The sequence below is a fragment of the Etheostoma spectabile genome, chromosome 1 (genome assembly GCF_008692095.1).
Source record: "Etheostoma spectabile isolate EspeVRDwgs_2016 chromosome 1, UIUC_Espe_1.0, whole genome shotgun sequence".
Taxonomy (NCBI): Eukaryota; Metazoa; Chordata; class Actinopteri; order Perciformes; family Percidae; genus Etheostoma; species Etheostoma spectabile.
Genome location: NC_045733.1, coordinates 6,146,507 through 6,169,777, shown reverse-complemented (window position 1 = coordinate 6,169,777; position 23,271 = coordinate 6,146,507). Strand labels below are relative to the sequence as shown.

General features: G+C 38.2%; 1 protein-coding gene across 3 annotated transcripts; it reads right to left on the bottom strand.

Moving 5' to 3' along the window:
- Positions 1–3,826: 3,826 nt before the first annotated feature.
- Positions 3,827–22,577, bottom strand: mtmr10 (myotubularin related protein 10). 3 transcript variants are annotated; one of them, XM_032519209.1, is made up of 16 exons: positions 22,012–22,577; positions 18,300–18,360; positions 15,976–16,112; positions 15,336–15,408; positions 14,213–14,355; positions 11,506–11,599; positions 11,193–11,337; positions 10,333–10,420; positions 10,021–10,109; positions 9,580–9,710; positions 9,334–9,403; positions 8,802–8,872; positions 8,289–8,461; positions 8,035–8,205; positions 7,228–7,410; positions 3,827–6,347 (listed from the first exon to the last, which is right to left on the bottom strand). In XM_032519209.1, exons 1-16 carry the CDS (start codon positions 22,066–22,068, stop codon positions 5,748–5,750), a joined length of 2,286 nt encoding a protein of 761 aa, XP_032375100.1. In that variant the 5' UTR covers positions 22,069–22,577; the 3' UTR covers positions 3,827–5,747. The 3 variants fall into 3 exon arrangements, with proteins under 3 accessions (XP_032375100.1, XP_032375086.1, XP_032375091.1); XM_032519195.1 differs by having other exon boundaries at positions 11,193–11,340; positions 22,012–22,576; XM_032519200.1 differs by having other exon boundaries at positions 3,827–6,344; positions 11,193–11,340; positions 22,012–22,576.
- Between the last annotated feature and the right edge of the window lie 694 nt (positions 22,578–23,271).

Below are 23,271 nucleotides of genomic sequence, written 5' to 3'. Positions count from 1 at the left end.
ATATGGTCACCCGACACAGTAGCTTATATTGGCAGAAGAGTAATGCAGCAGGCCAAATAATCACACAACCAAATACACACTTAAACACACAAAAACATACACACATGCATCCTCACACAGCATTCATTAGGCCCCTACTTGCACACATGGTAACAATAATGTAACGTTTTTCATATCTGTAGTGACTAGATCTCAATAAGCCACTGAACCTGTTTCACACACGTTTTCAGGCTATAAATAAACCAATGTCCTGTGCGCTGTATAATTTGGATTCAGTGATCCATTTATTCAGTTCTGTAAAACACATTTTCACTGTAATGTTCTGCTACAAGACAGATAAGAGGGAAGTTCTTGCATAGATCCCTATTGGATGAATCCTCACCCTGTGGCCTCGCTGTGCAATCCCCTGGTCTGTAACGTTAGGTCATAGGTTAGGCATCTTCAGAAGCAATCACGGCCGCAGTCAGGTCATCTTCCTCCGGCCGCTTTTCTTTGTCCTGGTTGTTTACCGGTTCTCCGTATCTCTGTCTTATTTACAGATTTTTTTGATAACAAAGTCTCCACACGTTGACGTAGTAGTAAAAAGACGACCCCTTACTAATGTTACACTCACTTCACCTCATCCTAACGGCTCCAAATATTGCACTCTTCTTCGTGTAAATACGTTACTGCGGAAGTAAGGTCAAAAGTTTAATGTGTGCTGCACCCATTGGCCGAATAGTTAGCTATCACCTGCTCTTGCTCAACCTTTTTGTTCTGAAAATAGTCGGTTTGTTTTATTATTATTTTTACACCACAGCAATTTCTTGGGGGTGCCATGGGAATCCTAGGCGTAGGAAGAGCAACTCCAAGGCACCGCCTATGAAGGCAAGTTTATGTCAGAGTGGATAATTTGTTTTCCTAATTTTTTTAATAAGTGTTCTATTTTTCAGTAACATATCGGCTAACTAGTGTTTACGTTAGTTGGCAAGCTCTTGTAGAAGTCAGTCTCTAACACGGGAGCTATGTAAACCTGTTGCTCATTCATAATACTGTAAAAGACAAGGGCCAAATGTAAACATCAATATGCACTTTTTATGTTGCCTCTTTCCTACAACTTTCTTCCCATTTCCAAAATATCTTCTCTCTCTCTTTGCATATTATATGTGTATATGCATATAGGCTCATGTATATCTAAGAATTATTGGGGTGCTTCCTTGTAGCTGCCTTTTAGCTTGGGTGTTTTATTTTCCCCTTTCATTGACTGAATCCCGTTTTATCACATTTTGATTATCCGTATTTTTGTATAAAGTTAAGGTTAAAAGGAATACAATTAAAATGGCAAAAAAACTCTTAATTGCTAGGACAAACTCTTGGCCCATAGGATTTATATATATTTCGATGAGTATAATCGTCACCAGGAATTTTTGTGAACAGGTTTACGTTATGAGCTGTAATGAAACTTCACAGTAATGAATTAAGTTAATAAGTTACCCATCCTCTCCAATTGTACAAACATTATTGAGAGTCCTTTTGTCACATTGTTCATGTCATTTATGATAAATGGGAGGGGGCTTGTATCGTCTGAAGTTAATAGACAAAACCAGTGGATTCTTGAGCAAGAACACATTGAAATAAAAGCCAGAATGCAAATTCATTTGAAAAATAATGTATTGGTTAGTTAACTGGTACACCTATGAGCCTTACTTTCTGTTAGGAAAAACAGCTTCAGTGTGGTACCACTGTATTTAACTAGATTTAAAGAACTGAAAACTAAAATAAGTCAAGATATAGAATATAGTTACAAAATGGTCAATCTTCCCAAAAAGGCACAGGGGATGTACAGTAGCACTAGCATTCCTCTTAAGGAACATTTGCATAACTGAATAAATACATCTGCTGCTCATCAATATCAAACTGTGCCACAGTTGAAGCACGGTCATCATGCAATTACAGCGTGCAATATTGTTAATCAGTGGAAGAACACAGCACATAAATCTCTCCAGAACATATAAAGACTAAAACAAGGATAAAAGTTATTTAAAGGAGAATTCTGGCCAATTGTTTATGTTAATCTTGATCGCTATAAATAAGAGTACTTTCGAAGAAAAAAAAAAAAATCTCAACCTGAATCGGTGCAGGAAACACTGAGTAGCTGCAGCTTTGTGTACAAGCTTCCACTGAGCTAAAACAGCAGTTAACGGGGCAAGTTTTAGAGTGCCTTTGTGTCTCTTCTCACGCACGTACGCACGCGGCTAAGGAATCTAGCACACAGATCGACACGGTCAAGCCTCCTAGTCACCAACACCAGATCGATCACACACAAAATGCATGAGCTTTAAATACCCACGGAACTGCTGCTTTATGATTTTCACAAAAGCCTGACCGAACACACTTATCAATAGCAGCTAACAGCTAGCTCTAGCAGCTAACCAGGTAAGAAAGCTACCCACCGGCAAGAACAAGACAGGGTAGGTGAATTAAAACAATGTCTGAGTTGAAAACGCATCTTGTTGTCACGCAAGGACCCTGTTCATGTTGTACAGACATATTAATTGCATTGTGTGTCTGTTAAGAGTAGGGCTGCACAATTATGGCCAAAATGATGATCACGATTATTTTGATCAAAATTTTGATCGCGATTATTCTCACGATTATTTGTTGATTTTAACCAAAACAAAATTGTATTGTCACATAGGCTATAACTGCGAGAGGGAGTGTGATGGACGCTACTCACAGAGAGACGGCTGATCATTATGAACGGGTCGAATGGCTGATACACACGTCTGTATCTTCACTGCGCTGCATTTTTATGAACTATGATATTCTCGCAGTGGGTCACATCTGTGGCCCTGGTCCAGGTCCAGGTCCCGCAGGTCCGTCTCACGCTGTTACTCTACCAACTGAAGTTAGTTGCATTCAATAACTTCTCCTGTGTTCTTCGCCGTGGCCGCCGCAATAGCAGAGTTACCACGGAAACACTGGTACAAATACAGGTTTGCCCCTTATATTTAACAATATACAGCTGTGTTAATAAAAAATTAAAACTGTAGACAAATGTCAGAAGTGTTGACCGGCGCTGTGTGGCGGGGCGGCGTGGAGAGTAAGACGAGAGATTCAACACAGGCACGGCTTTACAGACGAAATGGGTCATGTAACGCATTGCAGCGGATGCGAGGACATTAGCACCGGTGCGTCCTAGAGGAGCTAACAGCTAACAGACGCTATAGCCCCGACTAGCACTGGTCACTGCTGTTGTCTGAAAAACAACAAACTGGACAAAATGTTGCATAACTGGTAAACTATTAAATTTCGATTAATTGTGCAGCCCTAGTTAAGAGGCACAAAGGCACTTTAAAACTTGCCCCGTTAACTGCCATTTTAACTCAGTGGAAGCTTGTACGTGTAGCTGCAGCTACTCAGTGTTGCCTGCACCAATTCAGGTCGGGGATTTTTCAATTGAATGTACTTGCATATTTATAGCAATCAAGATTAACAAAAAAAAAAATTGGCCGGAATTCTCCTTTAAGTACCATTAATCAAAACTAATAATTACAAGATTTCAAGCATATGCAGTATTTATATTTGCAAAAATATTCAACAACCACATTAAACCAAAATATGTTGAGTAACGTGCAATTAATAGCATTTGGGAGAGCAGGTTCTGCACTCGCACTACACACATCTATATTAAGACACCTGAACCAGTTATTGCCAAAGAGTTTATCTGAATTTTATTGGAAACCGGTAATTCTAGCATCCAAGATTGATCCTCCTGTGTAATAAGACGAATGTTGAGTCTGTCCAGTGGTCATATATCTAAAATTACAAAGAGCTCTGATATTAAATGCTTATATTGTTATTTTGTGACATTAGGATATTACCCAGTGCTAGTTCCTCGCCAGTTTTAAATTGACACTGGTTGACTGATCCATTTCCCCTGATGTGTCTCAAACCACTCTGAAGTTCAGCAGGTGGTAAACTTCCCAGACAGAGATTTTTAAGAGTCTCCAAATAAAGTCTTTGCAGCGCATTGCAAGTTTAGCTTGCCAGAAAATTCTGATTGCACCATAAAAACCTGTTAATCTTAACACACTAATCTCACCATCACTATCCTGACTGGAAGTACAGTAACCTCACCGCTTCACTCGGTTCTATCATATTATTCCTCCAAGCAGAGTAGCATTACCTGGAAACAAGAACAAATGTATTTTCACAAATGTGTTACAAAGTATTGTTATTGGTGCATACAGTATGTTTAACCTTTCCCTATGTACAAATATCAGGCTTTTTTGTTTTAAGTAGCCTGTATGGACTATAGTTATAGCCAACTAACCTTTGTCATTTTAGTCTAAAATGTTTACACACACGCTATCCAGATCATGTATAGCTGATATTTTCCTTATCTGTCCCTTTGCTTTCAAATATTTATCCATTCCGCTACAGTTAATATGAAGTTTCTCCTCAGTGCCTTACCACAAGGCCTCTATAAAAGTTTAATAAAACCACTTCAAAAAAGAGAAGAGGAAATATCTACCACAGATTAAAGTCCTTACAGCTCAACTTTGCCCTCTAAGTATCTCCTGCTTTATGATACTAAAAATATAGGCCATTTTCTCTGCTTTAAAAATAGAGTAAATCTACAAAGTAAGACCCTGAACTTGCACTATTTGTAGCTTACAGTGAAACGCCAACACAGCCATTAAATATAATATGGGCATTTGGATCACAAAGTTTGTGCAAAGAAAAAGAAGAAGAAAAGAAACACCTCATTACATTCAACCAGGACAGACCTTTGTTTTTACCAGATAGTAAAATACTTATCTGGTAGCAGGGCTATTTTCTGTTCCTCTTGGTAAAATATAATTACTTTTCCTGGAAGGTACAAACAAATTGAGTACTTGGAAATCTACAACACAGGATTACAGCCACATGTGAAAAAATGTATTTGAGTTCCGAGTTTAAAGTCAGAATTCTGACTTTTTTTTAACTTAAAAAGAAAACTCTAAACTCTTACTTTAAACTCAGAACTTGAATAACATTTTCACATGTGGCCCCAATCCCCTTTAGTAGAAATCAGTGTTCAGTGAAATGCATCATTGCTGCTGCAGTAAAAACGGGCATTTTCAAATTTCAAGCATTGCTTTTTTTGGATTACATTTTTCAAGTCTATTACAGTGGGGAAGTCTTACTGACACAAGAACTCAACAAAAGAACAACTAAACTGATGGCATTGCTACACACATACTTAGTTCAAGTTTAATTATTACTTTTAAAATGTGCATTAAATCACAGTTAAATTAAATCGTGGAGAGGAAGCTCAACTTGAAAAATTAAATATCCAAAAGAGTAGTTTTCTTGAGGAATACCTAAGCGGAAGTACACACGAAAATATATCTATAATACAAATGCATTAAGTATGATGAGCTTTCACAGTCAGAGGAGACCTCACAGTAACAACTCACTGGCCAATGAGGAGGATGTGCTTTGTTAATCTGAATTCCTCAACTGTAACAATAACTGGACAATGATTCAGTCCTAAAGAGGACACTTCAGTTTAGAAAATTACCTCAGAATTAAATGCAGCATCAACAGTGCAAATTCTAGCTTATAAATTATTAAAAATCAGAAGTCCAAAGTTAGTTTTTTCTATTTCTAATTTTTCTTCTTGGTATTTAAGAAATAGGTAATAGAAAATAAGTTGATTAATTGATACACAAACAAACATGTACTGAGCTCAGAAAGGTGAACCATAAAGCCCTGCGTGTTCAGAGAGAGTCATTAGCAAGAGTCTCTGTAGAGAGCCAAATCTTCGCTCCATTCAGAAATTTGCTAATGGGGGTACCTTGAAAACTGCGGCGACATAGGTTTCCCGTTGGGGTGAAAGGAAAGGAGGAGGTAAGAAAATCTGTAGGTGTAGGGGAAGTGGCCTTAAAATACATCCTCCTTTGGCCTGACAAGGGCCTACTTGGGTTGGGGAGTGGCATGGTTCCACTGGGTCCCTTATACTGCCTGAGCTGGCTCTGCAGTATCTCAATTTCATCGACCAGTTGGGAAAGCTTGTGGTAGGCAGTGATGGGACCTCCTTTGGGAATGCAGGCTTCAGGAACCCAGCGTAGAAAGTAGAGCTTCCAGAGAGCCATGTGTGAGGGCAAGAGCAGGGGAATCAGGAGGCCCTGCTGGTCAGCAGCTCGAGAGAACCAGTCTCTGAAGAAGCGCTCTGACGGGCTTTCGTCTTTCACTGGTGAAAATTCAGGCTTCAGCTCCGACGCCAGAGAGCCCCGTCGGGTCAATGAATCCTCTCCGATCTTCAGTCCGTTGCGCAGAGATCCATGCATTCCTCGCAATGTGGAACTGTAGTTTTTTTGCTGAAGGAAGGACACACATGCTTAGTGAGAATTAATTCTAACGCCAGGTTCTCAATTAGTGCATCTCCATCTGCGTTATTAAATACTCATGATGCTGAAACCTACAACTTTTTTTTTGTGAGTGTAATAATTCACCTTCTGTGTGTTTTCTGAAGCTGCTGATGACACAAAAACTAAACGGTGCTCATAAAATAATTAAAACTGCTGACTGGCTGGATTAGTCATGTTAAATATTTACTCCCATCAGAAACTGTGTATTTCAGCAAAATTCATACTGTACAAAAAAAGTAACCCCTACCAGCCTGAGGTAATTGTAGGATCAGTCAGAGGATTGAGGTGACCCATTTCGAAAATACCTACACATTTATCATTATAGATCCTAGTCTGATCTTGAAAATACAAAAGCTATTGTGCGACAAGCACCTTAAAATTACTTAATTTACACACTATGATATCTAGCTTGCAAAAGAAACAGGAAAAGACAACCTCTAATAGCAAACTTCAAAAAAAAAAAAAAAAAAAAAAAAAAAAAACTAAATATCTTTTACTTAATTGAATTCCTGAGAAAAAAGGAAATTAAACTGTGGTAAAAAGTATTTGTGCATTAACCAATATGAAAAAAAGTACAAGGACTAGAGTGTACATTGATGGTTTTGGGTGCAGGCATGTAACCAGCACTAAAAACAAGCTACATGACCGTAAACAGGAAGGTTACACCTCTATTCAACATGACAGAAAAACCATTAAACTAAGGTTAAAAGTCTACTCTGAAATTTGAGTGTTTGTTATATATCCCATGTAGTAAAAGGAGTTAGCATACAATTGCTACTGCTACCAGATATTACCCCTATAAACTTGTAGAGCTCAGTGTATTATGTACCTTTGTGCGTCTAAAGGTTTTCACTTCTCCATTCTGAACACAGGCCGCTCCTTTGCCTACGTACATGGGGTTGTTAAAGAGGGTTTGGTCTTTGGTGGAGAACTGCTGTGACCAGTCCCAAACAGGAGGGAAATACACAGTCTGCTCTTCTCCTTGAGGGATGGCTTTAATCTTGGCAAAGTCCTGTAGAGTAAACACAAGGGTATTTATACTCTGGAAGATTTTCAGTGTGTATAATATTGTTTTCGGTATAATAATATGTACAGACTTGAGATAACAATCCAGTACATAAACCAAAAAAGACAACTGCCATGATTTGCTTTTGTCAATTCATTTAGTTACTTTCCAGACCACAGCTAAATGTGCGCTCGTCTTGGTGCATTATGTAGCACTGTTTCTTGTGAGGAGAGAGAGAGAGAGAGAGAGAGACAGAGACAGAGACAGAGACAGAGACAGAGAGAGAGAGAGAGAGAAATTATAGTCTTTGACATGAGACGATACCCCAAAAACATGTAGCTTTTTTACACACCATCACCTGGAATTATAACATGTGTTTTTTATTCTTTATTATTTTTTGTCATTACTTAGAATTCCCCATGGAGGCAACAGAAACTATGCACTATAGCTTTAAACAACTACAATATTTGCAAAATGTTCTCATATAATTGATTTAAACATATTAAAAGGATTATGGTGGAATCTGTTGCATTTGGGGCACAGCATTATTCACTGTGGTATTTCCATGTAGTATAGTCATTAAAATGAACTAAATAAATTAATACACAATCGTGTGTGTGTTTATCTCACCATCAAGTGCTGAGCTCGCTGTTGGGAAGAATTGAAGAGAAAAGTACTGAAGAGTGGGATCCACATGCTGTCACTCAGTACTGTCAGATAGGCCTCTGTGAACTCGAATGCTGCTGGGTACTGGTTCATCATTTGCCACACACAGTCCAGGAACAGCAAGAACAGTGGAGACTAGACCGAGAGAACAGAGAAAAGCTTGAGTCTTGGCATTTCTATTAGATCTAGGAGTGGGTTATTTACGGTCAGACAAATACCTCCTCTTTTTCATTCTTCTTTAAGTGGTTGCATCTGTCCAAGAAGCGATGGCCAGCCATCACCCACTCCTTCTGCACCAAACTCTGAAAGCCAATGAGGCTGCGATAATGAGGGTCCAACATGAGCTGCACCAAGGAGGACACTACACAGTTCAGGTCTCGGTCTTCCTCCTCTGTACAAGTAGATCAAAGAAGAAACCAAAAGATTAAATAAGTCGTTTGCAAGGCAAGCACTTCAGAGGACACACTGATGGCTAAAATATGGCAATGTTTGGAATTTGACCACAATATTTTTAAATTTTACTTTGGCTGGTGTGCAACATGTGATTGAAGTCAAGCACTGGTACAATATCACAATTAAAAGGAATAAGAAAATCAGAAGTTAAGTTCACCATCAAGCACAATGCGGTAAAGTAAAGAAATGCTGTAGCTCTGCAAAACCCTGGCTTGAAACTGTGAGGCTTGCACTCAGAATAATATGGGGACTAATGTTACTAAAGAAAAAAGTTTTACCTTGTAGAATGACTGAAGCATTCTTTCCATCCAAGTAGTACACTATATCAGCTGAATGTTTCAGGAAAGCCCTTGAGTCACAAACGGAGCATAAATGTTAACCAATTTTGAAAAACATGTATTACTATTTTCTAAGTTACCACTTTAGTACGGTGTACCAAAGAAAAACATCAGTGTCTTGGCAAGATATAAACTTCATAAGTGCTTGTGCTACTAATAGCACAGGCAAGCAGACCATTGATTTTGAGGCTGAATAATCATGCTGTAACTAATCTCATGAGTGTACATTTCTACAAAACACTACAGAAATATACATACAATGTACTTCCATAGATACATTATTGGATGTGTAATGAATGTAATGAGTGTAAATGCATCTTAAATAGGACAATACAAAAGTAATAAAAGATGTTCATGCAGGTATGTTTTGTTCTAAAAAGCCAGCAAAACATTTTTGTTTTTGACACTTAATAAACTACACTGTATATACATTTGTAAAGAGCTATCATACAGCTTTAGGTTGTGTACCTACCTGACATACTCCAGCCATCGTGAGTTTTCAATTGATGATAGCCACCTCTCTTCTGACTCCTCAAAAGGATCTGCACACAATTAAAAACAGTTAAACACGCCTATAAAACAATACAAAGCATGTCAAGAAATCCTTTCCATTTCTTAAAATAAATGTGCATTGAGATATATTTCACACAAACGGTGTATGGATACGTGCAGGGGTTATTATCGTTATTACACTATTGAAAGTGTCATTGAGGCTCACCTATGACACAGATCTGCCTGACTTTAACAAAGGCACTCTGGATGTCCTGGATGTTAGGCAGAGACTTGTCTAGATCACACCGGACAACTTCACTGCGCTGTGGGTGGCTTTTTGTGATGGCGGTGAAGACCCTACAACAACACAAGACATCAATGACTGGGTTAAGGATGTCTTAAAACAACTAAAGTCACATCTCAGCACTACATCATTTGTATATTCAGAACATTGGCATAACCTGCTTTATTACCAAAAAAAACTTTAAAAAAAAAAAGTTCTGAATTGTATAAAATTAAGAAAAATCTCAATATTTTATTATTCATCTGCTGTATTTGAACATCTGTTTGCCGTTATTTAATTACAGTGTGAAAGTGCAAAAGAGAGTAGAAACAACACATTTAATACATGTTCTGAATCTGAATAAAGTAAAGGAGTTTGGTATACTTTTGATAGATCTTCCTCTGCTGCAATGGATCATTTATGCTGGCCATGCGGACAAGAGCACTTCCATTTGGGTGATTCCAGCACCAGAGCTACAAGGTAGAATGGACAGAAATCAGTACTCTTATCAATCAAACTGGAAGGTACTAGGAACCGACAGCTAATGATTACAAATTAGTCCATTGTTGGCCCTTGAATGTGCTAATGAAATAGCATTATAGGCCTAATAATAAATAATGGAAAGGAATAAAGGAAGTATTCCTAAGCAAAGCTAGATAATCAGCACACGTTAAATGGAGATATCAGAAAACTCACTGGGATGCGCTGATCAGTGAAGAATATGGAGTACTGCTTTAGATCCTGATCTGCCAGAGAAACTGGGACCACAATGTACTCTGGAAGACTAAAAAGAAGAGTGAACGAAAGACTGGTGTTACACAGAAATCAAAGACAGGACACCAATAAAAAAACAAAAGAAAACCAAAAAATATATCTAATAAAAAGTATTTTAATGTTTCCCACAACCTCCAATCTTAGTCAGAAAATGAAGGACATCCTGATGAACATTTAGGTCATATATTATATGACTTATCTATGCCCAACTTTTTCATATGAATAAGCTAAGTGTGTTGTTTCATGCTGACATACCATAATATTGTACTAATGGTACTACAAGCCTTGGTTATTGAACTGTAAATAACTAGTTAACTCTGTATTTGCTTTGCCTGTCCCAAATATCAAAACGGGTGAGTATTTGTATTTAGCAGTAAGTTTTGTGTTTGAGGGAAAGCTGAATCATACCGTAGCTTAAGTATTGTTTTAGCCCCATGGTGCAGTTTGGTGCAAGCTAAAATGTAATTTTAGGTTTTTCTCAAACTCCACATAAAACACTGTACAATCCTTACTTTGAAACCTACCATGATGTCACCGCTGAACTGAATAGCACAGATTATCCAAAATAGACTTGCATTTACCGAGACATTCACAGAGCTATTTTTCCTTAAGTCACTCATGATGCAGGGGAAAAAAATCTTACAGTGTAAATATACTTGCCAAAACATACCAGGTATGAGTAAAGGGCGACATTTAGAGGGTCTGTAACAACTGTCAAGTGAAGGTGCAACAGACATACTCCACCTGCGATAACTATCATAAAACAAACAAGAGATGAAAACCTTAGTGAGATGACATAACTCTCGTTGATGGAGCACACCCTCCACTCTGATGCCCCAGTTCTCTTGATCTCCCGATCCCAGTCTGATGGACGGTCAAAAATGGTGGTCCTTAATCCTCCTCGAGGGGTGGAACCATTGACATGCTCTTCTGGAAATAAATACACAGAATATTTCTGGTGCATAACGCGGAGAAATTAAACATGGATAGTCAAATTTGAAATTGATACTTTTCAAATGTGGAATAAGAGGAAAATAACTGTTTAAAAACATATTTTAGAAGAAATCACAGAAATATAGCATGCTACACAAATACCTTTAGATGCATGGTATCGCCGTCCTTGATACTCAAAGCCAAACAGCAGTTGAAGATCAGCTGGATGGGAATAGTGGGCAATAGCAAGGCAAACCTAGAATAGCAAAAGATTACTTTAATGGGGCATACAATACATGTTCAGAATGGAGGAATCAATTACAAATTATCAAGGCAGATTAAGCATCATCATAACTATTCAGCTTTAAAACTCTGGTACACTCAAGAGTGTTAAAATTAGGTACATTCTTTAACCATACAAACACAAGAAGAAGTGAAACCTGGGAAACCAAATATTTAACCGAAATCCTACTGCTCTGGGTTTATAGGACTGAATCTTCCTGTGGCTCCACTAGAATTACACAAAGCAGTCCATTCAGTAGTAAAGCTGTGAATAACATGAGGACACAGAAAAGGCGTGTGCGTGTGTGCTCCCAACTCTGTAATTTCCTATGGCAAAATAAGCTATTATAGGTTGGGTTAATTCCATATGTCACAAAAAAAAAAAAAAGAACTGTGCCTCATTTTAGATTCACACTGTAATTACATGCAGGAGTGAGACCGGGCAGACTCCTTTCTAGTTTGGGTGCTCTATACATAATCATTCTTCCATATTCTGTTGTAAGCACTAGAATACATAAAAGGGAAAAGTGTATTTTGAAAAAATTTAAAAAGAGACTTGTAACACTGGTGGTAGTCATGAGACAGTCCAATGCAGTGCCATACTTTAATGAAGTTTAATCCAAATGCATGTAAATCCATGCTATGGAGCTCCATGTCCTCCTAAACCTACTCACAACTGCTCCCAGATGACATGGGAGATCAGACATGCGACTATGTATATTCACATTCATGTCCATTTCACTGGCAAACTGTAGAGATTTGCCGCTGCCTTACCCTTGTGGGTCATGTCGAGAGGCTGCAGGTAGCCAAGAGCTCCTTAAGACCTTGGTGCACATAATACACAAATACATGTCTATTTCCAGGCCTTCTACAACTTTGGATACCACAATGATTTTAATGCAACATCTGTGCTTAGAGAGCGTGAGTGCTCAATGTTTGTTTTCAGTTGGTTAAGTTTAACTATCAAGCAATCACATGTACCCAGGGCATGTTCTGTTCAAGGTGACAATTTCCAGATTAGATTTTGCCTTAAAAAAGGGGCTCGTAAGTCTTTGTAAATTCAGTCAAAACCTGAGTTGCTGCTAGTTACCAGTTACAGTTCAACCCACCACACAACTGACAACATGGCCTTTAAGGCTGCATGACACTTGACCACAATTTCTGTTCTTATTAAATTGTTTTAGCTGGGCTTTAAGTGAAAGCCTTTACACAGCTGGTCACTGTATCTGCATAACAAGGATTACCTTTTAAAAAAAAAAAAAAAAAGGAGAATTTCGGTTGATTCCAACACATAGCTCTTTTTGCAAATTTGGAGTGCTTTTTTTTTTTTTGGAGAGAAAAACAATCGGTGCTGCCTACACCGTGTTTTCCTTCTGCTAGCGTTAGCACCCAGCAGGCTTAAACAGGGCAAGTTTTAAACGTGTTTTTAGCCTCTTAACATGTTCAAAATGTCATTAAAAGTGCCTACCTATGTGAAGTGATTCATTCTGAGTGAACACAGTGAATCTGACTGCTGTAGATGTGAAAGAAATGCATGAAAGTTGTGCTAAATCAGCTCTGTTTAGTTCCTGTGTTGATACTCCAAGGAGTGCTTAGGGACCGTCTAAAAACTACAACACAGAAAAGAGATACCAACATTTTTTTAAAGTTAGGGCTATAGTACAACTAGCAGGAGACAAGTTATAACTGAGGGACGTTTGGAGACACTACCTTATCTATTCGTTAAATTGATAGCTTACAAATTTTTGTTTTATCCCTTTTCTGCATTGTAGTTTGTAGACAGTCCCTAAGCTCTCCAACTGCCCTCTCAACACAGGAACTAAACACAGCTGAATTAGCACAACAAACTTACAAATTTACAAACAGAGCTAAGTGTTGGAATTGACCCCAAAATATCATGACTGTATGTATGACAATGTATTGAGGAGGTATTTAATTTTTTTGGTTGAATGGCTACTAAACAGATGTTGCTGATTTACAGGTTCGTCAACTACGCTCTAATCAGAAGAATGAAACATCAGTCCATCTGATCTCTCTGTGCAGGAGATGAGTCAGAGTCATGCTGCCAGTTGATCCTACAATCAGGATAATTCTCAGTTTCTTTGCCTTGAATAAGCATTGTTCTCAATGTGTCTTATTCATTGTTTGGCTAATGACCACACTGAAAATGCCTTTTAAGTAGTTAGTTTTTCTATTCAGATAGAGGCTGAGAGAGTGGCACATAAAAGTTGGTATGGTATAAACATCCTTGTTGCTGAGGAAGTGGTCAAAGCACTGTAACGGATTGTGTGTATGTACGAGCTCACACAGTCAGGAAAGGAAAAGTTGGTCCGCAACAAGTAACAGGGAAATGGATAGGGGGAACTGAGAAAAGGGAAATACATGGTTAATACTAACCAATACTCATTTGGATACAGCCAGGTTGTTTTTGGCATTTCATAAATTTGACCATTTCCATTTAGTCTGCTCAAGAACCACCTAGACCTTAAGTCAATACGAGTGTAACAAGCATTATTCCGATACTGATTTTATATTATATTTTATATTAGCCTTGCCTTTATATCAAAGTGATTTCAGTATCACTCACCTTTTTGGCGCTCTCAGGCCCAGCCTCATCAAAGCAGAACCTAATGATGCGCAAGTCTTTGCAATAGAGGATGAGCTCTGTCGGGTTGAACTTCAGCTTCTGGTTTGACCCCAATACTTTCTTCTTCCCCTTTGTATCATTTGCTGAGAGGAACAAACAAAAAATATGACTACAACTTCCTCTAATGCAGATGCCAATGCTAAGCTTGGCTTTGCCTACAAGATAGCATGACATGGGTAGTACCAATGGATATCTTGGGATGTAATATTTATGTGTTATCAAGATCTTTAGTCTAGCTTTACAATGGAGCTACAGCCTGTTAAAGACCGTAACGTTGGCCAAGATTGCCAGTGGTACTGTTCTTTTAGGGTTAAAAGATCAATGTCTGTATTTTATGAATCAATGGTAGATCTTTCAACTGAAGACCAATTTGAATAGGAAAAGTAGTTTTTGGCCCTAATTATTATTATTATTATTATTATTATTATTATTATTATTATTATTATTAATAATAATAAAGTTGTCTTTAGTAACCCGGACAGCTCAAAAACAAGCTGGATGAAACAAAGCCTCATGCTTTATCACTGTAACACAACAAACCGTGCTCTGGGCAGTTGGCCTTGCAGGGTCAGCAATCGACAGCAACGCGATATATATAAACACGACTAATCCCAGCCAGGCTGCACTGCCACTAAACACTGCCTTAGCTGTTACATCACTTGTTATCAGATTGCTGACCAGGAAAGACCAACAAATGAGACCAGTTAACCACGCTGTCAAAGATTATTAGGGGGCCCATCTATCTTTAATTCTGATTGTAGCTCACTTCTGTAAAATGACAGACGGAAGGATGCTAAATGTTTCTTGTGAAACGGGCGATTGAGTAAGAGACTAAGCAAAATGCTAACATTAGCTTGCTTGTATTAATACCATTAGGAAAGTTATAGTTGGGGTATTCTGGCTACTGATTGGATGAAATTATACATTTTGAATTAACATCATGGGCTCTGGTAACAACAAATCCACATGCAATTCAATAGGTTAATGTCAAACATGACAATAGCAAACTTGCAGAAAACAAAGTTAAGGTTTTGCCATGCATGTTATGATACACCAAATGTACCCGTTACTACTTGCTCCAGACAGGTGAGGGGGATGTCGTGTTCTCCAAGCAGGAGGTGGGACAACTGGGACTTCTGTGGTAAAGGCAAACAACAACTAGTATGTGTGACATTCTGTAGACATTATTTTACACCATAACTCACTGAAATATTATCTAAAACACTGGGGGGTAGATAGAGTTTATCCGCTCTGACTGAATAATGATTACGTTCTGTTTATTATGGCAACACATTCCACATAGCTGGAAATGACGTCTGTTCTTTTACTTCTTGTGCGATACCACCAACAATGTAGTGCAGGAAAGTACACACATTTTCCTTCCTCCTTGTCAGCTGCACTGCACAAACAAATATGGCTAAGGAAATAGAAGTATTGAAGCTATTCTGCAGTATGCTGTTGCCTGGTGCCACCAATAGATTTCCCAAATATAAAGATAAAACTATTACCATAGGAGACCATTCTTTGTTTGAAGCCTGATAAAACCCACACTTTAAAAAAACTGCATAAGGAATTTACAAAACATTGATTTTGACAGTCTTTCATGACATCAGACCAACATCCTTACATCTTTTACGTCTAAAAATGACTAAATATCTACAACAGCACATTTTGACTGATTTAAGGTCAGACTACACAAATACCTGTTTAGAAGGGGCATCTTGAGGGATGAAAGAGACCTTAAAGTTGGTGCATATCAACTTCCCCCAAAGGTCATCCTGGCTGCTTTCAGCGCTGATGCATTTCCTCACAAAGTTCACCTCATTAACTACGATCTCCCCTGGTGACAAACAAATAAGAGAGAAAAAGATGCCACTACAGTTGAAGGAAGAATACATAAAGTGAAAATTACAAATAAATGAGATTAAGATTAAATGGCTTAGCTTTGAGTTTCTGAACATACCAGTAATTGCCAGTCTACCATGAATTTAGAGTCAACCGGTTACCAGTCTAAGAAGTTTAACTAGTCTAACAGACTGGAGAATGTAAAGTTAGAGAATCTTACTGTGCTGAGGGCTAACAGGTTCAAAAGTGATATGTAATATACATTTTTTCTAACTGTGCAATACAAAAGTACAATACAAAAAATTTCAAAATTTAAGTGCCACATTTTGTGATTCTCCAGAAGCATTGCAAGCACTGTGAAACATGATTTTCTTTGATTTCATCAATGCGTATGCAATCAAGCAGGAGGCTGAGGTCACTTAGATATAAATCATCTGTCTCCAATGCTCTTCTATTAGAGTACTGTAGCATTGTTGTTAAAAGGCCATTTTTCAAAAACTAAAGTTACTGTGAATCACTTTAAAAAGCTACTATATCCAAAGTTTCTGTTGGGCAGAAAAAGTCAAAATGACCTGCACAAAGTGCTACATACAAGCCTTAGGTAGGCATGTTCATATCTTTTATGAGTAACATGACACTTATCTCTTAACATGACCACAAATCATTAATGTTGCTATAAAACGTTGCCGCAGGGATATTCAAAAGATGACAACTGGGGCAGCAGTGGAGTTGTACAGACATATTCACATCAAAAGGACTGCCTCGGAGCAGCATGTAGCAAATGCACAGTATGATAAAAACAAGCAGCCTGAAACCAACATGAAACCGGTTTAGCAGGTCCTCAATTAAAATTCTCATGTCAACCTCAACCTTAACAAAAGCACAGCAGGTTTTCAAATGTAGATTTTTAAGATTACTTTAATGACCTTAAAAAGATCTTGAAAATTGACAAACTACTAATGAGACTTACTAGCGCTCTCAGTTAAACGCAAACCAATTTTAATGGCATCAATTTTTTTTTTTTAATCGCAAGATTAACGTTCCTTTTGGCCTAGCAAACTTTGTATCTTGTTCACATGCTGTTGCAACAACTAGTAACGTTGGAAAAACTGCAACACCACACCAGATCTAGCTAGACCGGAAACAAAACAATCCGATTCACTTGTCCATGTTGATAAGAGCATTAAAATGAGGGAAAAAAAAAAAAAAAAAAAAAAAAAAAAAGGTACAAAAGAAATTAAGGGACATTTAGAATAGTTAAATGTGTGATTAATTGGGATTAATTGCGAGTTAACTATGACATTAATGCGATTAAATATTTGAATCATTTGACAGCACTAGTTTTTACTTCAAATAGCCCACAATGTAACATACAATACAAAGGGTGCGAGCCACTCCCATGAGGCTCCAAAAATCAACTGCTCAGGCCTGAACCAGAATAAAACACTGAAATGAAAGCTTTCCTGTTGCTCCAGTTTTTTTCAACTCACTACACCAAGACTTTGGTGCCATAATGGGAAATAGCCATTGATTGGCACAGCTTGAGAGAATTAGGAACTCTGTACGTAAAACAAATTTTAAATGTTATAAAGCAATTGTTTCTTTAAAAAAAAAAAAAAAAGGTATCTTTCCACAGCTGAGAGGTGGAAACAATGTAATTATGTAAATATATAGTGGAGTAAAGGCATCCAGAGCTGATTAATGAAGTCACATCACCTCAGTGTGTGATGTAAATTCGAGTTTCTCTGTTCTTTTTCTTGATAGCCAGCCTGACTGTGCATGAAGCTGTGAAAAAATTTATTTCAAGTACAGCCACTTTAAAAGCTTTAGCTCATAGTTTCTGTCGCCCCCACCCCCATGAGGAATTCTATGTAATGACAAGAAAACTGTTGGCTTGTCAACATAATACAAGCCCTACGTGAATGCACTACCCCCCCTTTCTTCAACGCAGTTGCTAGTAGCCAAGGAGGACACGGAGGATTAAAAAAAAAACAAGATGGACTCTTCTGAAGAGGTAATTATCTTCACTCGAGTTTCTACGTGGGAAAAATGTGAGATGTCCAAGATATCTAAAAATGACAATGACAGAAACTGAACAAGCATCTGATTATGTATAAAGCAATAAGTAAACATTTATTTGTGATGTCAACTATTCTCAGGATTATGCAGAAGATAGACTTACCTTGAATTAACTTGGGCTCCAACTTTTTAATAGGCGGTTCAATAGTTTTCTTCACATCAGTCTAGAGAAAAAGCAGAAGTCAAATCAGATTTAGTTAAACACTAGTCTCGCATTGCCAGAACTTCCTCCACAGGACTAGAAGGTCTGGCTAGTCCACACAACATTACGGGATAAGAGAAAAAACGTGATCTGGTTTATTGGCATTTGTTTTAAACCAATCCCAATCGTTTTGGGCGGCGCTAAACACTGGACGGAGCAATGGTGGCTCTGCATGTGTACTATTAAACGTCGTTTTAGTTGTGCAACAGTAAATTTAGATTGGACAGACAGTCTAGCTAGCTATCTGGATGTACCCTGCAGAGATCTAAGGAGCAGTTAACCATAGTCCTCATAAAATCGACAGGAGTTTAGAATGCTAATACTAAGAAAGCGGAAAGTAACAAACATCCTGCTTAAAATAAGGGACTTCCAGCAAAACCTCTGGCTGCACCTTAACAATCCCGTAAATGAAACATTGATATACTAGTTAAACACTTGTATTTCAATTGGTTAATGAATAATGGCAAAAATATGTCATTACAAGGTTGAGGTGCTAGAAAATTACCACTCATATGTATTGCAATGTAAACGCAGCATGAAAATAATTGGTTTTAAAGCTATAGTATAGTAAGAATTCTAAACAATGACACTAAAACTGTCGGCGCGTCCACACGATTGGCGTGTCCCCTCCTCCACGCTGTTGCTAGTAGCCAAGGAGGGACATGGAGGATTAAATAAAAACATGATGAACTCTTCAGAAGAGGTAATTATCTTCACTTGAGTTTCTGCTCGGGAAAGTCACCTGACTCCACAATCTTCTGAACACAGCAATTCTGAGACATACAGAGAGAGAGTTTTGTGGAACTAATGGTTTTAATTAGCTTTGTAGCAACTCATTTGGCAATTGCTTGAATGTAACAGATGTCCATTAATATAAAAACGTTACGCAATAAAGCATAAAGTTTAGAGCAGATTTTTTTTTTAGAACAGAGTTCTAATAAGACTTTCAAATTCCAAAAACGCCTAAGATTCATAGTCGCCATGTTCATGTTAGGGCTGAACAATAGTGTTTTAGCATTGACATTGCGATGTGCGCATGCGCAATAGTCACATCGCAGGGCGTTGCGATGTTGACGCTAAAACTTTTTTGCTGATAGAAAAGTAAACTTTCACCGTTCTCTTTTTACATAATTATTACCAACCGACCCTTCCACTTTAAGACAGGTAGCCATGTGGGCAACGCGTGTACGTGACAATAGTCCGAAGGGGTTTATTGTTATGGGAAGTGAGGCTCTCCGTGGGTAGAAAATTACCGTAGGCAGTGATGCGCATATTTTTCGATAGGTAGTCAGTGAAGCTACAATAGTCAGTGTTTTATGTTCACTGCAAATACAAACTAAATCACCTGACCCGTTCGTCCCAACTAACGTTACGGTTCGGAGCCGTGACGCTGGAAACGTAGCTAACACTAATCTACAACAGAAGTCTGTGTCTGATCTAACGTGATTTACACAGATTTTTGTTCTTGGATACACAAAGTTTGTTGCTAGTGAGCGTGATATGCAGGTCTGATCAATGTATCAAACAAACAGACACGCTAGTCAACCACAATTTGAAATTTAGAGGACACAACATGCAGTCATTGTCATACCATTTAGCCTGGATTGATAGTATTATATGAATACAGTGGTGTCATGTCAGTCAACCAGCGTATTTCTACCCAATTTCCCTCTCCAAAATCACTTCAGAAGAGTAGTCACAACGCTTACTTGCTATGGTGTTTGTAAAGCATTAAAGTTCAACAAAGAATGGTTCACATTAGAAAAGATCCTTTTTCATTTTCTATGTAGATGCACTCCCCTACAAAATCACCACAGCAGTCGAGAATAATTATTTCCAAATAGAGCTATTTATGTCATCTTTTAAAAATTACTTTTTCTTTTTTCATATCGCGATATACATAACAGGGGGAAAAAATATTGCAATGTTAGCTCCCCCCCCCCCCATATCATGCAGGCCTAATTCATGTTACATTAACAGTTACAACATGCAGTAACCAACTGGTGCAGTCTGTTTATAGAACTAGAAGAACCAAAAGATACACAGCAGTCAACTATCAATTAATTTAACACATTAAATTGTACAGAGAGAAAAGGCTATTACCCACGTGGTTTGGATCTTCTTTTTTGCCTTTTTCTTGCAATGCCTGGTGAAAATATACTTTAGGCATGGAAGGGCACTGCCTATTTTGTGTTCAGCCAAACAAACCACTCTATGCAAGGCATTGCAGTCCTGTTTGATGCTATTTCTGTAGTAGGCAGTGATGTTACCCATCAGGACACTCCCAATGATGCAAGAGTATAAAATTGCTCAGTATTTGAGGGGATACAGGGGGCTACACCCCAGGCGTCTGAAGTAAAACCGTCTCTGCCTTGCATTTCTCACCACTGAGTCAGTATGCAGCACCCAGGTCATGTACTTTAAACTGTCCACCCTCTCCACCGAAGACATTTTGATACTAAGGGGGGCGTAGTTCCTTCCCTACTCCTCACCAAAGTCCATTATCACCTCTTTGGTTATGCTGACATTCATGAGTACTAGGTTGTTGTCCTGACACCAGCAGGACAGACCCTCTACTCCTTTCAAGTAGGCCTGTTCATTGGTGACTGATCAGGACACAGCTGTGTGGTCAGCAAACTTGATGATGGTATATAATAATAATGCTATAAGTCGCCAAATCTTGTGCACACTTGCAGATACAGTGACAGTCTATAAGCGATTGGACATTCCTGTCTTTTTCCATTGTTGGCTCTACTCCAGTACTCTTATTTTCCTGAATCTGCATTTAGTACAGCATTAATATTCTCTGAATAATGTGCAATCACTGCAATATGTTGAGTGCATCCTAGATTGGAAGCTTTTACCTATATAAGTAATTAGCATTTTCTTTTTTAAATTTACAGTTTGCAATTGTTATGTGGTTATTACCAAGACCAGAGTATGTACATGACAATATAATGATGCTATACTCGAATCCATTAAATTTACGCATTATTGTTTTTAAATGAAAGGACAATGGAACATTTTTTTTTTTTTATCTTAATACAAAACACTTCCCAACACTAGTCTTGACTTTGCAATTACAAATACTAGTTTAGTTTGTTGCACCAGCGTCTTTAGGCAAACGCTTTGACTTGCTGTCTGGATAAGTGCATACAAGCAGGCCTACTTATTCTTTTTTTCAAAACGGTATAAGATTCCCTAGACAAGTTCACGTTTCCAAATTAAACATTGATTTGGTAGCTAATTCTAACCAGTAACATTTCCCTTGACTAACTTTGAAAACGGAAAGCAAAGGCAATCTGTTTCAGTTTCTTCATTTCCTTTGCAGCGGTGCACCGTTTCAAACTAAATATTAAAACTTGATTTTAGACGTTGATGATTCCGACCAACACAGCAAAAAGTCAGTAGGTGTTGCATACAGACTGTGACTCTTTTTCTGGCTTTCCTTTAATCTTGACCATAGTTCAATTATCAACTTTCTTTCCGCAACACCAGTCACGAGTCACGACAACTTCAGACCAAATTAATTCAAATTATTGGACACTGTATCTTAAAGTGAAACGTTAGCTACATTTGTTGTTATCAGTCACAATTAAATAACGTTACATACCTGTACAGGAGGAAGATAACACTTGAAGGTTGGTTTCGTCTGTTTGACAGAAAACATTGTTTATGTTCTCCCTTTCAGGGCGCTCGGCTGTTGCCAGTTGGGGAAAAACAACTCTAAATGAGCCGTCAATAAAGTTTAGGTCAGCCCTTAGCTGAGTATATCCGACACGTCCGTGTGTAACGTTAAAATATTCATCGAGACAGCCTGCGAGCGATGGTACTCTTCGATAAACAGTCAAGTAGCAGATTACGCTAGCTGGGTAAAAAAGTTGACAGAAGTTAACGTTGAGATGTCGGCGTTAGCTTGGTTAGCTAACTAGCTAGCATTAAGTACTACATTAAGTTTTTAAATGCCGTTTCCACGCAAAGATAAAACAAATGAAAAATAAAGTAGAGGCGCCCGTTATGTGCCTACATTTTCTTTCCACCTGTTACTGTATTAGTTACTCTCAGTGACTTCCTGAATGTCTAACTAATGCAGCCAAACGCAGAACCTGATGCTGTAAAGGACTTAGCGTTAACGGCCATGTTTATAAAGAGCCGAGGTCCAGCCCTACTTCCGGGTTCCGCTGTTGAGCTATATTTCTGCACCGAGAAATTCTTTTATCAAACTTTCTGACAAGCTGAAACAGGACACTGGGGTGTTCTGCACGTATTCTTAGCCAAATTGATGTGCACTACTATACGTTATCGTGAATATTGTTAGCCTTGTCATTTAAAATATAAAACGACCATTATTTTGTTAGCATTCATGAAGTATGCCACCCATGGACTACAACTCCCATGAGACATCGCCAGCTTTAGAGGCTTACGGTCGTGACTGTCGGTCAGTCTTAAGATTTTTAAGATTTCACAAAATATACCAACTTGCTGGAAAAACAAAATCACATTCATAAAACTATGATTATGTGTTTCATTATGTGACAGATTATCTAGATAAAACTACAATTTTATATAAATCAAACACAATGCGTACAACAAACGGTAGGCCTACCCTAAACCAACTGTAACAGCAGAGCAATAGCAACGGAAGGACCCCAACGTGGGCACATGAATTAAAGGCCTATAATGATAATCTATAATTTGGAAGCATATCTATCTAACTATTCTGGTAGGCGCTACAGAGCACTGTACGCCAAAACCAACAGATTCAGGAACAGTTTCTACCCACAAGGCATCTCTCTGAGGAACAGCTGACTTCTGACCCACAGTATTAGGTTCAATTCAGGTCAATAATCCAGTAATCACTGTCTCTGCACTG